The sequence below is a fragment of the Carcharodon carcharias genome, chromosome 2, assembly GCF_017639515.1.
Source record: "Carcharodon carcharias isolate sCarCar2 chromosome 2, sCarCar2.pri, whole genome shotgun sequence".
Taxonomy (NCBI): domain Eukaryota; kingdom Metazoa; phylum Chordata; class Chondrichthyes; order Lamniformes; family Lamnidae; genus Carcharodon; species Carcharodon carcharias.
In genome coordinates this window covers 225,237,592-225,253,774 of record NC_054468.1, presented here as the reverse complement: position 1 = coordinate 225,253,774, position 16,183 = coordinate 225,237,592, and the positions used below count along the sequence as shown (strand labels likewise).

Genomic DNA, 16,183 nt, shown 5'->3' with positions numbered 1-16,183 from the left:
AGGGTTGTGAATCTGTGGAATTCACTACCTCAGAGTGCAGTGGATGCTGGGACGTTGAATAAATTTAAGGAGATAGACAGAATTTTAATTAATAATGGGTTAAACGGTTATGGGTAGAGGGTGGGAAATTGGAGTTGAGGCCAATATGAAATCAGCCATGATCGTAATGAATGGTGGGGTAGGCTCAAGGGGTTGAATTGCCTACTCCTGCTCCTAGTTCTTATGTTCTTATGTTCCCAATGGAAGTCCCTGGAATGCTCCTTTGCTTTCAAGAGAGCAGGAATATAAAACGATGTTTGGAGAAAGAGGTGGTTGGGGAGTGTTCCTACAGCTGTACAAAGTCCTGTTTTGACCATATTGAGGTACTGTTCTGGGCAGCAAACCTTAGAAAGGATATATTGACATTGGAAGGAGTACAGTGCAAATTCACCAGAATATTACCAGGGCTCCAAGGGTTAAAGACCATAAGTCCATAAGACATAGGAGCAGAAATTAGGCCAATCGGCCCATCAAGTCTGCTTCGCCATTCAATCATGGCTGATAAGTTTCTCAACCCCATTCCCCTGCCTTCTCCCCATAACCTTTGATCCCCTTACCAATCAAGAACCTATCTATCTCAGTCTTAAATACACTCAATGACCTGGCCTCCACAGCCTTCTGTGGCAATGAATTCCATAGATTCACCACTCTCTGGCTAAAGAAGTTTCTCTTCATCTCTGTTCTAAAAGGTCTTCCCTTTACTCTGAGGCTGTGCCCTCGGGTCCTAGTCTCTCCTACTAATGGAAACATCTTCCCCACGTCCACTCTGTCCAGGCCTTTCAGTATTCTGTAGGTTTCAATCAGATCCCCCCTCATCCTTCTAAACTCCATCGAGTATAGACCCAGAGTCCTCAAATGTTCCTCATATGTTAAGCCTTTCATTCCTGGGATTGTTCTCGTGAACCTCCTCTGGACCCTCTCCAGGGCCAGAACATCCTTCCTGAGATATGGGGCCCAAAATTGCTCACAATATTCTAAATGTGGTCTGACCAGAGCCTTATAAAGCCTTAGCAGCACATCCCTGCTTTTATATTCTAGTCCTCTCAAAATAAATGCCAACATTGCATTTGCCTTCCTAACTACCGACTCAACCTGCAAGTTAACCTTAAGAGAATCCTGGACTAGGACTCCCACGTCCCTTTGCACTCCAGATTTCTGATTTCTCTCCCCATTTAGAAAATAGTCCATGCCTCGATTCTTCCTACCAAAGTGCATGATCTCACACTTCCCCACATTGTATTCCATCTGCCACTTCTTTGCCCATTCTCCCAACCTGTCCAAAACCTTCTTGAGCCTCCTCAATACTACCTGTCCCTCCACCAATCTTTGTATCATCTGCAAACTTAGCCAGGATGCCCTCAGTTCCTTCATCTAGATCATTAATGTATAAAGTGAAAAGTTGTGGTCCAAACACTGACCCCTGCGGAACTCCACTAGTCACCGGCCGCCATACTGAGAAGGACCCCCTTATCCCCACTCTCTGCCTCCTGCCAGACAGCCAATCTTCTATCCATGCTAGTACCTTGCCTCTAACACCATGGCCTCTTATCTTCTCTTATCTTAAACTATGAGGAGGAATTACATAAATAGCATTGTACTCCCTAGAATATCAAAACTTGAGGGGTGATATGAAGAAGGGTTTTAGGATTGTGAAAGAAATTGATGGGTGACATAACTTTAAAATCAAAGCCAGGCATTCAGGAGATGAGTTAGGAAACACTTCTTCACACGAAATGTGGTAAAAGTATGGAACTCTTTCCCACAAAAAGCAGTATGTGTGAGATCAGTTAATCATTTTAAACCTGGGAAGGCTGGATTGTTTTGTTGGCTAAGGCTAGTAAGGGATATGGAGACCAAGGCAGGTAAGTGAAGTTCGTATACAGATTAGCCATAATCTGTTTGAATGGTGGAACAGGCTTGAGGGAGTGAGTCGCCTACTCCTAAGTTTTCAAAACACTCCAGGTGGGGTGAGGCACTGCAGGTTTTTAACAAGATAACAGGATAACTTTGCCCTCGATGAGTTGGAGTCCGTTCTTGTAGATCCACATTTTGTCAGACAACAGAACGGCTGTTGTGGAGTCCAGGGAAGTGGCAGAGAGGTACAGTGTAGGCATCGAGTGACTCTGCTATGGTGATTTAACTGAGCATGCAGACAAAGTAAATGAGAAGATCAAGGATGGAACCTTGTGATGCTGGTTACAATTATTCTCACAATTGTGAACGGTAACCATGCAAGGTAGAGACTCTGAACCTGGTACACGTTTTACCTCACTCATTCAGAAACAATCGATAGTTACTTGTAATTCCTTACATAGGTTTTAAACAGCTTGAATCTAATGTTTTAATTATAGGAGCTGAAAGATTGCGCTGGGCGAGCATTCGTTGACTCCGTGCCAGAATTCTGCCTACCTGAGGTAAAACAAATTACATTGTGTCTGAGTAGGTGACTTGGCATGAGAAAGAGCGATAATCTGGTGTTAGTTATGGATCATTAAATTCCATTCATATTGTTATGTCCAGTAGTAAAGTCAGTGGACTCGCATTCATACGGGGACCTCTAGCAATAAAATAATGGACTCCCATTCACACTGGCTCCTTTAGCAGTAACAATTCCTTTATGCTGCCATTCTTACTCACATGTCAGTCCTTGGGTTAGGTGGCTGAGGATCAATACCCGACTAGTCTCACATTGGGACAATGGTGAAAATGATTGCAGCTGCTCTGAAAAGCACGAGCTTCATCCTTACCAATCATGCCCCCAGAGTGAGCAAGAGCGAAAGGAACTGGATGGTGGAGCTCTGTTGGAGTCTGTGTTTAGACATATAATATTTTTACGCACAGGTATTGGGAGAGTGCATTCCCTTAAACCAGTGCTTCCCAAACTGTTTTCCACTGGCACTTTGAAATGGTCGTGACCCCCTCGGTGGGAGCTACGAGAGTGTGGTGGGGAGCAGGGAGAGGCCTGTCAGAGTGGGGTGGGGGAGTGCTGTTGACCTGTGAGAGCGGAGTGGGGGAGGGGGCGAGGGGTTGGGCAGAGTTTTTCGCCCTCACGTATTTTTAAAACCGTACCTTTTCAGTTTGTTTTCTGGAGCAGGGATCAGGCCTCAAGCATTGGCCACCAATAAAAAGCCACAAGGATTTAAAGGGGCCTCGCAGCTGTGAACATTCAGTTGGAGCTGCTGCAGAGCTCGCGACCCCAGAATCTCACTTTGTGAGCCTCAGTTTAGGAAGCCCTGCCTTAAACATTCCTTCCCTTTTAGGCAGTGTGCGCAAATAAATGGTATTGTGTCTTTTGCACTAGAGTTTATTTCACTGTGTAGTTGCATTCTACTAAAATGCTTCGTGACCTACCTCCATTGCAGACAGAGTTGCTCGACCTCTCCACTGTCGATGTCATCCTAATATCAAATTACCACTGTATGATGGCATTGCCGTACATCACAGAGCACACTGGCTTCACTGGGACAGTATATTCCACCGAGCCCACAATGCAGATTGGAAGGTAAGCACTTCAGTAGTGTTTTGAAAATGCTTTTATTCTTTCTCCCCTCCTTTTCTCATTCCTTGCTTTCTACCCTCCCCTTCTCTCCTGACGATGTTAACTCTGGTTACAGTACTATTCTATTGCCTATTGGTAACTCTCTCAAAGCGGCCATTCGAGTGTCACCTGCAGGGCCAATTTAGCATTCCTCTGAAAGCCAATGTGCAGGGAAGCATCACCATTACCAAGTTGGTACAATTTTAAAAGGGGTGCAAGACAAATCATATCTGGGCATGTCCTGCACATATCTTTGCAGGTGGCAGGTCCAAGCAGTTTTAAAAAAGCACGTGGGATCCTGGGCTTTATAAATAGAGGCATAGAATACAAAAGACAAGGAGATATGATGACCCTTTATAAAACGCCAGGGAAAAGATGCTGGGAAAACTATTAGACCTAAAGGCTGACAAGTCCCCAGGACCAAATGGCCTGCATCCTACGGTCTTAAAGGAAGTGGCTATAGAGATAGTAGATGCATTGGTTATAATCTTTCAAAATTCCTTAGATTCTGAAAGGGACCCAGTGGACTAGAAAATAGCTAACTTAACACCTTTATTCAAGAAAGCAGGGAGACAAAGCAGGAAACTACCAGTTAGCCTAACATCTGTCATAGGGAAATTGCTAGAATCCATCATTAAGGAGGTTACAGCAGGATATTTAGAAAATCATAATTTGATCAGGCAGAGTCCACATGGTTTTGTGAAAGGGAAATCGTGTTTAACTAATTTATTAGCATTTTTTGAGGAAGTAATAAGCAAGGCGGATAAAAGGGAACCTGTAGATGTGATACACTTGAATTTCCAGAAGGCATTTGATAAGCTGCCACAAAATAGGATTACATGGTGTAGGGGGTAACATTAGCATGGATAAAGGATTGGCTAGCTGACAGGAAGCAGAGTCAGGGTAAATGAATCTTTTTTTGGGTTGGCAAGCTGTAACAAGTGGGGTGCCACGGATCAGTACTAGGGCCTCAACTATTTACAATCTACATCAATGATTTAGGGACCGAATATATGGTAGCTAAATTTGCCGATTACACCAAGATAGGAAAGTAAGTTGTCAAGAGAAGGTAGAGAGTCTGCAAAGGGATATAGACTGGTTATGTGAGTGGGCAAAAAATTGGGGGCTAGAGTATAATGTGGGAAAATGTGAACTTGTCCACTTTGGCACGAGGAAGAGAAAAGCAGTACATATTTAAATGGGGAGAGAATGCAGAACTCAGTGGTACAGAGGGATGTGTGTGTTCTGGTATATGGATCACAAAAAGTTAGTATGTAGGTACAGCAAGTGATTAGGAAGGCAAATGGAAAGTTGGCATTTATTGCAACGGGAATGGAATATAAAAGCAGGGAAGTTTTACTGCACCTGTACAGGGCCTTGGTGCGACTACATCTGGTGGAGTACTGTGTACAGTTTTGGTCTCCTTGTTTAAAAAAATATATAATTGCATTAAAAGCAGGACAGAGAAGGTTCACTCGATTCATTCCTGGAGTGAGGGACTTTTCTTATGAAGAAAGGCTCAGCCTGTTCAACCTAGAGTTCAGAAGAATGAGAAGTCAACTTATTGAAACATGTATGATCCTGAGGGGATTTGATAGGGTGGATACAAGGAGGATGTTTCCACTTGCGGGAAAGACTAAAACCAGTTTAAGAAAAAGAGGTCTATGGTTTAAGACGGAGATTAGGAGAATTTTTTTCTCTCAAAGGATCATCAGTCTGTGGAATCTCTTGCACAGATAGCAGTGGAAGCTAGGTTATTGAATTTATTCAAGGCAGAGTTAGACAATTTTTTGATAGACGAGGGTGTTAAGGATTATAGGAAGATAAACGGCAAAGTGGATTTAACCACAACCAGGTCAGTCATGATTTTATTGAAGGGGGGAGCAGGCTCAAAGGGTTGAATGGCCTATGCCTGCTCCTGCTCCTAAGTCCTACGTTCATTAAGTGTTTAGAAAGAGAAACTGTTTCCAAAGGCTGAAGGGTCGACTATGATTGGCAAAAGAACCAGAGGTGACATGAGGGAAAACCTTTTTAATGCGATGGGTGATCATGATTAGAAATGCACTGCCTGATAAGATGGTGTATATTGATTAAGTAGCAGCCTTCAAAGAGAATTGGATAGGTACTTGAAGGAGAAAAATTACAGGGATGAGGAGAAGGAGTGGAAAAGTGGGACTAACCGGATTGCTCTTTGAAAGAGCCAGTGCTAACTTGATGGGCTAAATGGTTTCATTCAGTGTTGTATTATTTTATGATTCCAAGTTTCCCCCACCCCTGCTTCTCCCAAGACAATCACCATCCTTATTTTGACATTTATATCACCGTACATTCATCACCACTGGCGCAAAATCCTGGATCTCCCTACCCAACACCACTATGGGAGTACTTTCACGACAAGTCCAACCCCCACCTTCTCGAGGGCAACCTTGGATGAGGAAATAAAGTGTTCCTTGGCTGTGATTCATCCCAAGAATGAAGTTTAAAATGATATAATGGTCCAAATAAAATAAAACAAATCATCAGAAAACCTCAAGACTGGAAAAGATTGTTGATCTTATTCTGCCCTCCTGCGATGGTAATGGTCGTAAATAATGTATTTCACTTCAAGTCTTTGAATGGAACAAAATTACTTACCCTTGGTAAGCTGTTCCAAAAATAAGCACCCACTGTCTTAGTGAAGTAATGCTTTCTGATAACTAGCTTGAATCTAACCCTTTTCAGCTTGTACTACTTTCCACATATTTGGTTATCCCGTACCAAATCAAATATCCCTGACTGACCTTTGGAAATAAAACCATAGAGAATCGTTACGGCACAGAAGTTGACCATTCGGCCCATTGAGTCCATGCTGACTCTTCTGTGCAGCAATCCAGTTATATATTGAGAAATCAGAATGAAATACAAGAGTGCTGAGAAGGCACACAGGGTCAGGTTGGCATCTAAAGGAGGGAATCCTTGTTTATGAGTCACTAAAAGCTAGCATGCAACTGCAGCAAGCAATTAGGAAGCCAGATGGTATGTTTGCCTTCACCACAAGAGGATTTGAGTACAGGAGTAAAGAGGTTTGGTGAGATCATACCTGGAATATCGTATACAGTTTTTGTCTCATATCTAAGGAAGGATATCAAATAACATTAATGCCACACAAGTGCCAAGCAATGACCACCTCCAACAAGAGAGAATCTAACCATCTCACCTTGACGTTCAATGGTATTACCATCACTGATTCCCCACTATCAACATCCTGGGGGTTACCATTGATCAGAAATCAAACTGGACCAGCCATATAAATACTGTTGGCTACAAGAGCAGGTCAGAGGCTGGGAATTCTGCAGAGTAACTCACATCCTGACTCCCCAAAGCCTGTCCACCTTCCACAAGGCACAAGTCAGGAGTGTGATGGATACTCTCCTCTTGCCTGGATGAGTGCAGTCGCATCAACACTGAAGAAGCTCTACACCACCCAGGACAAAGCAGCCCGCTTGATTGGCACCCCACCCACCATTCATCACTGAACATTCACTCCCTCCACCACTGACACACAGTGGCAGCAGTATATACCATTTGCAAGATGTCCTGCAGCAACTCACCAAGATTCCTTCGACAGCACTTTCCAAACCCGCAACCTCTACGATCTAGAAGGACAAGTGCAGCAGATGCGTGGCAACACCACCACCTGCAAGTTCCCCTCCAAGTCACACACCATCTTGACTTGGAATTATATTGCCATTCCTTCACTGTCACTGGGTCAAAATCCTGGGACTCCCCTCCTAACAGTACTGTGGATGTACCTACACCACATGGACTGCAGTCGTTCAAGAGGTGGCTCGCCATCATCTTCTCAAGGGCATTTAAGAATGGGCATAAATGCTAGCCTAGCCAGTGACTCGCACATTTCATGAATAAATAAAATATACTTGTCATAGAGGGAGCAACTGAGATTCACCAGGCTAATCCCTGGGATGCTGGGATTGTTTTATGAGGAGAGATTGAATAAACTGTGCCTGTATTCTCTAGAGTTTCAAAGGATGAGAGGTGATCTCATTGAAACTTATTAAATTCTTACAGTGCGTGTCAGGGTAGATGTGGATCGGGTATTTCCCCTGGCTGGTGAGCCTAGAACCAGGCTCAGAATAAAGGACAGGCCATTTAAGACTGAGATGAGGAGGAATTTCTTCACCCCGAGGGTGGTGAATCTTTGGAATTCTCTACCTTAGAGGGCTGTGGAAGCTCAATTGCTGAGCATGTTCAAGATAGTGGCGGGGGGGGGGGGGGGGGGGGGGGGGGAGAAAAGAAGATGGCATAAACGTAGCTGATCACCCAAGATCTCTTTGAGTGGCGGAGCAGGCTGAACGGGCCGAATGGCCTTCTCTTGCTCCTATGCTCCGAAAGCCTTTGAAAGTGCTCAGAGGAGGGTTTGCAAAGTCATTCTTGGCCTCAAGTACCATAATTACTCAGATGCCTTACGCGATTGCAGCCTGGAGTCACTCTCAAGAACAGACCTGATCAGCTCTGCCATTCGTTTGTGAGATCACCACCGAACTCCTCCAAACTTCACCACTTGTTACCTGCAGACTCGATCTCGCAGCGGCTACCAGCTCCAGAAATCAAATCCACCAACTGAATTAAGATGTAAAATGACAAGATTTAAAAGTAGCCCAATGCCATTCTTCATCCCCAACAATGAATGAACTCTAACGACTGTTATACTTTAAACACCGAAAATGTAAAGACCGTAATCTAATGATCAGTCCTTATTCTACCCTGTTCTTTTTATTATTTTTTGTATTTTTATATTTTACTTGGAGTGATTGATTTTAAAACTGGCCCTTGGCCGCGATGAAAGTTGATTTTCAAATAGATAACCCTTCGATAATAATAATACTAAAGACAGTTTAGTAAACTTCCATTATATTTAAATCGTTAACATTTCAAATTTTATATTTTTCTTCTCTTGTTCTCAACAGGCTTCTCATGGAAGAGCTGGTGAACTTTATGGAGCGTGTGCCCAAGCCACAGTCTGCCACCTACTGGAAGAATCGAGAAATGCTCAGGTACAATGATGAGCGGAACTATTTCTGGCTAAGACTGTACAGTTTTCTCTTATTTTTCCCTTTTGTTTCTTGATGAGATTTTCATGTGTGTTTTCTGGATCCATATGCCTGGTAGTATGGATGTTAACTGCTTTACTGATGATGTTTATTAACTTATTTTCCTTTATTTAATTTTCTACATTTAAGTTATTGCAAGTGAATTCTATGTTCTTTGTCCACTTAGTATCTAGGAGTACAGGTTACAGAAAACACAACTCTGATATTACTGTGCGGAAATGCCTGTAGTAAGTTATATAGAGTAACCCAAATAGATTCTGAGTAGTTGCCTATTATAACACATGGAGATACAGATTAACTGGACCAGCCATGTAAACACTGTGGTTGCAACGTGTACTATCTACAACGAGGGTGTCCAAGCTTTATGCCATATTTTGATTTTTATTTTCTCACTCATTGGGCCAGCAAATTCTGGAAAGATAAGGCTTTAGAAATTTATCTTGCTATTAGTCAAAACGTGCATTTTTATAAATAAGCTTCAAATGAGAAAACTCGTTTATTAGCTTGCTTTCTTGTCACTATATTGAACACTGATTTAGTGAGTTATCTGAGATTGTTTTTGCTTGCAGAAGTAGTCACACTTGAAGTTGCAATGCGGAGTGCTCTGGATGGATGTCCGTCTGTCAGGAGTGATCATGATTTTGTTTTGACATTTTCTATTTATGATAAAAGCTTCTCGCAGCAATATTTGCTGCCAAACAGTGCAATGAATCGATATATTGGACAAGACTCTGAGGGAATGTATTGACTATAAAATGTCAGAAGGTCATGCTCTGTGAAAGCTTTCTTTATGTCACTGTCATTTTGGACTTCTGTTTGTTCCACTTGGAACACAGCATGAGCATCAGTGGCAGCAGTTCTAAGTGTAATTGCAAACAGTTTCAGTTCATCACAGTGTTCCTAGAAATCCAAAAATCTTTGTTTGAGCTCATCGCTCAGACTGCCAGTCAGTGCAGAATACTTTATTGGTTTAATGTCTCAGCAAGCCTTGTTGAAAGCATTGTGAAATGGACAACTTTCTTCATAATCAACTGTTCCTGAATTATTTCTTTCTTCTGAATGAACATTTGGACATGCTCATAAAGTTTGTTGACAAATTGATCCTTTCCTTGTAGTTTCACATTCAAGTCTGCGAGAAACTTGGTGATGTCAGCTAGGAATACCAAGTCATTCAGCCACTCATCGTCATCCGTGAAGCTTACATCCTTTTCCTTGTTTGTCGTGAAGGTTTTTTTTATTTCTTCAACCAGTGACCAGAATCTGGCTAGTGTGTCTGCCCTGATGAGCCAGCGAACATGACTGAAGTAAAGGACGACGTCATGGTCTGACCCTACCTCTGTAAGAAAGGCTTGGAACTGTCTGTGGTTGAACCCTTTGGACCTTATAAAATTAACCCTTTCCATCACATGTTTCATCTCCAGGGTCTTTGCACACAACTGCTCAGTGAAAGATGCAGTGATGTGTGATGACTTCATGAGGCACCGATTTGAATATTAATCCATTGTGCTTTGTCTGCCATCGCAGATCCCCATCAGTTGTCAGACCACAAAGTTTGTTCTCTGGAAGACCGAATTTCACCAAGACACGTCAAAAATGTCTTATCCCGTTGTTATGCCTTTCACTGAATATAGGTCAAACAGTTCCTCAACGACTTTGAACGTTTTCTTGACTCCTCATGCAAAGATTGCCAGTTGAGCTGTATCGCTCACATCTGTACTGTCATTGAACCCTAGACTGTAAGACTAACAGGCATCGAGGCTTTTGATCAGAGAAGTTTGAATGTTAAATGTGAAGTCGTCTACTCTTCTATCAACGGTCTGATGTGAAAGGCTGGTCTTCTCTGGCATTTATCAGGACATGCCGCAGATGTAAATATGCCTAAGCAGTCTTCCACAAATTCCCCGTCAGACAGCGGTTTCCCTCACTTGGGCTGTTGCTTCAGCTATCAGAAGCTGCCTAAGCTTTTGAAGGAAGGTTGTTGCCCGATAATGTTTTGTTTCAGCGAGTTTACTCAGTCAATTCTCACCTGACCTGTGAGGCTGTCAAATTTACCAGCGTGTTTTGGAGAATAATGTCGCTTGATGTTGTATTGCTTGAAAACAGCTAATCTTCTCTTGATATGTCAGACACAGTATGCCCCCGTTGTGCTCAATAACAAAAAAAATCAACAGTCCAAGAGCCTTTGAAGACCCAACATTCAGTATCAGTTTTCCTTTTCCTGCCAGTAATCGAAGGAGCTTCCACCTATGTTTTGATAAATACAATGGGCAGGCACTGTTCGAGATAAATACCAGGTACATATCGATACTTGAAATTAAGAATTTTGAAGTTGATGGAGTGAAAACCTCAGCAGTTTGGTTCAAAGAAGAAGTAGTCTGAAACTCACTTGGCCTATGTATTTCACCACCAGTTGGCACAAATTATAAAAGGTTGGCAGGCTGGATAGAAACTTTTGGCAGGCCGGATTCTGGCCCATGGACTGTATGTTGGCCAAACCTGATCTACAAGATGCACTGCAGCAACTCACCAAGGAGGCAACTCACCAAGGAGGCAACTCACCAAGGAGGCAACTCACCAAGGAGGCAACTCACCAAGGAGGCAACTCTCAAACCCACGACTTCTACCACCTAGAAGGACTAGGGCACCATGGAAACAACCCCACCTGCAAACTCCCCTCCCAAGTCACACACCATCCTGACTTGGAAACCTGTTGACCGCTCCTTCTTCATCAGTCGGTCAAAACCCTGGAACACCTTCCCTAACAGCGATGTGGGTGTACCTAGACCATGTGGACTGCAGTTCACCATCACCTTCTCCAGGGCAATTAAGAATGGGCATTAAAAGCTGGTCTTGCCAGCGATGCCCACATCCCATGAGTGAATTTTTAAAAAAAATTCGATACAATATCACACTGGTGAAGATCAATGGGAGGAAGGATTATCTCCAGTTTCTATGTGTTAGCAACAGCATAAATTAAGCTGGAAAAATATTGCAGGTTGCTGTTGCATGCAGAATTGAATAGTTACCCAGTAGCCACGACCTAGACTTTGAAAAGAATAGTGATTTGGCTGAAACCAAACAGTAGTTGCAAAAGCTGCATCCAGCTTGAGAAGGCCATTTGTATGTGAGGACATTCAAAACTAATTCCAATTCCAGCTCTATGTATTTTCTTTTTCTCCCTTTTTGGTAGTAATCTTTGATTTTTATTTCTCCCTCTTTCACCATCTGTATCTCCCTGTCTGCCTACACCATCCACCGCAGAGCGGTTGAGCCAGAAACATGTTCTTGATTTACTGTCATTGCTTATCTGAAACATTTGGGTGCCTGTAGACTCGCCCACAGTAATCTGCTCCTTTTGTGTGGAAATAGCTTGTCTTTGCACAGCACCTTTTTTTATTCTTTGCAATGTGGGCATCGCTGGCAAGGCTTGCGTATGTTGCCCAATCCGAATTAACCTGGAACCGAGTGGCTTACAAGGTTTCAGAAATGTTAAAGATGTTGAATGTGAAGACAAAGTCTTTCCATGTCTACAGGGTGGAGTAGGTAAAGATTTTAAAATTTTAAGAGACACGGGGGCTAGTCAATCCTTAATGTTGAGGAATAGTGATATTTGTTGTTCAGAGGGAGTATTGCAGGAGCAGTTGATAATAAGTGGGGTTCAGGCTAAGCCTATTCCATTGTGGAAGGTGAATTTAAAGAGTAAGTGAAAAACAGGTGAGATGATTATTGGAATAGTGGAAAAATTGCCCATTGCAGGGGTTCAATTTGTTTTGGGTAATGATAAAGCTGGGTCCCAGATGCGTGTGATGCCTATGGTAGTTGAGCAGCCTGTAGAAGTGTTTTCAACAGAAGTGTTGCAGAGAGAGAGAGAGAGCACCCTGGATTGTTTCCAGATTTTGTGATAGCAAGATCACGAGCTCATGGGTTAAAACAAGAAGAACAGGAAGTTCAAAGGCAAAGAGAAGGTGTGGAAGCCTAACCAGCTGGCACTGTTTTGATAAGATTGCTCAGGAAGAAAGACTGGAAGACAGTGTTGCTGAAGTGTTTAACTTAAGGCATTTGGTGGAGTTACAGTAAAAGGTTTTACAAATAAGACAGTTAAATCAAACAGCTTACTCAGAAACAGAGGCGAAATGTATTCCAGAATATTATTACCTTAAGGGTAATGTTTTAATGAGAAAAAGGAGGCCTTATCATGCTTCGGCAAATGAAAGCAGGGAGATGCATCAGATTGTAATACCATTTGGGTATAGAAATGAGGTTCTGAGAAGTGCTCATGAAATTCCAATGAGGGACATTCAGGAATTAGAAAGACACAGGCGAAAATACAAAAATATTTTTAATGGCCTAGATTGCATAGGGATGTAGTCAAATTCTGTAGAACATGTCACACATGTCAGGTGACAGGGGAACCACAAACAGTGATTAAGCTGGCAGTTTTAATTCCAATTCATGAATTTGAAGAACCTTTTACTAGGGTCATGATTGATTGTGTAGGACCCCTCCCTAAGACTAAAAGTGGAAATCAGTACTCGCTGACAATAATGGATGTGTCTACCAGGTTTCCCAAAGTAATACCTTTGAGAAATATTGCAACAAAGAAAATTGTGGAAGAGTTGACTAAATTTTTTACAAGATATTCTTTACCTAAAGGAATACAATCCGATCAGGGTTCAAATTTCATGTCATAGCTGTTTAAGAAGTGATGAATAGTTTGGGGATAAAACAATTTAAGTCAACAGCTTACCATCCTGAGTCACAAGGGGCTTTGGAAAGATGGCATCAAACTCTTAAGAATGATGATGAGGGCGTATAGTCAGGACTATCCACAGGATTGGGATAAGGGAATTCCATTCTTGTTGTTTGCTATTAGAGATGCTGCTAATGCATTGACTGGCTTTAGTCCTTTTGAATGAGTTTATAGTCATGAGGTGAGAGGACCACTGAAATTGATTCATGAGAAATTGATGGGTCAAAATTCAGAAACTACTCTCCTGGATTATGTATCAAATTTCAGAGAGAGATTGGACAGAGCATGTAAGTTGTCTAGGGAACATTTATAGATATCCCAGCAAGTGATGAAAGTGAAGGCAGACAGGAAAGCTACAGCTCGTAGTTTTGTTGCTGGGGAAAAAGTGCTAGTCCTGTTACCAGTACTGGGTGACTTGTTAAAGGCAAGGTTTAGTGGGCCTTACAGGATTGAAAAGAAATAGATAGAAGAAAGAAGCAGAGTGTGTGTCATGTCAATATGCTTAAAAAGTACTTTGACAGGGAAGAGGACCAAAAGGAGGTATTAGTAGTGGAAGATAATGAGAAAGAAGTAGAAATGCAGGATTCTGAAATTGATTTTCCTCTAATCAAATTGGATAATGAGGGGGTACTTGAAAACGTAAATGGAAATTTGAGATATCTTTCAGACAAGTGGCAAAGTGATTTGGAGAAACTATTGCAGTCACACAAAACTATTTGTGGGAATAAGTTGGGGAGGACAAATTTAGCTATACATGATGTATCCGTGGAAGCTTCATCTTCGATTAGGCAACATCCTTATAGATTAAATCTGGGCATGCTTCAAAATGATATCATTGAGTCTAGTTGCAGTAACTGGAGTTTGCCTATTGTGCTGGTACCAAAGCCGAAAGGAATGCAAAGACTGTGTGTGGACTATCGAAAGATGAATGCAGTGACGAAAGCAGATTCATATCCTATACCATAGTTGGAAGATTGTATTGAGAAAGTAGGACAATCAAAATTTATCACAAAGGTTGGCTTGTTAAAAGGATTTTGGCAAATACCGTTTTTGGACAGAGCAAAGGAGATATCCACTTTTGTGGCACCAGATGGACAATATCAGTTTAAAGTCATGTCATTTGGTATGAAAAATGCACTTGCAACATTTCAAAGATTGACAAACAAAGTAATTGTGGGTCTGAGCAATTGTGCTATTTATCTTGTCGACATGATAGTTTTCAGTCAGACGTGAGAGGAGCATTTACAACATCTAGAATAATTATTTACTCAATTACAAGAAGCTAATTTGGTGCTGAACTTGGCTAAAAGTGAACCTGCAAAAACACAAGTTACGTATCTAGGCCATACCATTGGACATGGTAAGGTGGCTCTGAGAGATGTGAAAGTCAAGGCTATCATGGATTTCCCAGTGCCTACAACAGAACAAGAAGTTTTGAGATTTCTGGGCATGAGTGGATTTTATTGGAAACTTGTACCAAATTTTAGCCGAGTGGTTGCTCCATTGACTGAACTATTAAAAATGAACAAGCAGTTTCAATGGACACAGGAGAGTCAGAAGGCATTTGACGGATTGAAAACTGTTAACTACAACATCAGTTTTGGCAGTGCCCAATGACGCCAAGCAATTTAGTTGGCCATTGGCGCAAGCGATATAGGCATTGGGACTGCACTGTTACAATAAGATGACACTGGAATTGAAAAACCGATAGGGTATTTTTCACGGAATTTGAATGTACAATAGAGAAGATATTCAATGACCGAAGAAGAGACTTTGGGTTTGGTGTTAGCGTTGCAGCATTTTGAGATTTACGTGGCAAACAATTCGTCAGAAACAATTGTTTATACAGACTTTGATCCTTTAAAGTTTCTGGACAAATCTCAAGACGGAAGGCAAGACTATTTAGATGGGGTTTACTACTGCAACCATTTAATCTACAGATTATACATGTGGGGGATGAGAAAATATGATTGCGGATGCATTGTCAAGAGTTTGAAGCTTAAAGGGAAAGTTGGACATTTAAAACTTGGATGCTGGACTGGAATGATTTCTTTTGATACCGAGGATTTGTATATATATTATGTTAATGTATGCATCTGGTAATGTAAGAGTGTAATAAGTATGGGAAGTAATGTAAGATGGGTTCAGAAAATGAAACCATCTTTTTAAATTCTGGTTCTTTTTTTAATAAGGGGGATGTCAAGAAGATATAATAATTTTCATAATGCTATTGGAATTTATTGTAAAGTAGGGTAATAGTGGTGTGTGTGTGACTTAATTGAATTAAAGGCAGCTGGTCTGAAGGCTTTGATGTATCAGAAGATAAGCTAGGTTTAAGATGTTTAGCAAGTAAATATGGATGAAGTTTTAGAATATGAGGTGTAATGGGAACATTTGCCTTTTTAAATAAACCAGACTAGCTTGAATTCAAAAGAGGGGGGGTGAAATGTTTCACCCAGCCAGGAGAAGTTAAGAAACAGTGTGTTTATTTTTCTCAAAGATTACTTGTAAAATTGGTACTATGATAGATTTTTATTATTAGAGAGGTAAAGTCCGAAGACATTGTAAAAAATGGGAATTTGCATTCAAAGGGGAAATCTTTGTGAAGGAAATGAGGCTGTGTGTAGGAAAGAAAGAATTCTAAGATCTAGCAAGTGTGAAAAGCCTCCAGCATCTAAACCTCCAGCTGCTGTCTAAAGAAACGGAGGTTAAGAAAGCTCACTTTGAATTCGACTGTTCAGGCTA

The 16,183-nt window shown here is 41.6% G+C and overlaps 1 protein-coding gene across 1 annotated transcript in view; it reads left to right on the top strand.

Annotated features, from left to right (window-relative positions):
* Nucleotides 1–16,183, top strand: part of ints9 (integrator complex subunit 9) — a 46,167-nt gene that overhangs the window by 17,725 nt on the left and 12,259 nt on the right. Inside the window, exons 4-6 of the mRNA XM_041181668.1 lie at nucleotides 2,391–2,453; nucleotides 3,402–3,541; nucleotides 8,545–8,631. Of these exons, the coding sequence (XP_041037602.1) occupies nucleotides 2,391–2,453; nucleotides 3,402–3,541; nucleotides 8,545–8,631 (290 nt within the window). The remainder of the gene's footprint in view (nucleotides 1–2,390; nucleotides 2,454–3,401; nucleotides 3,542–8,544; nucleotides 8,632–16,183) is intronic.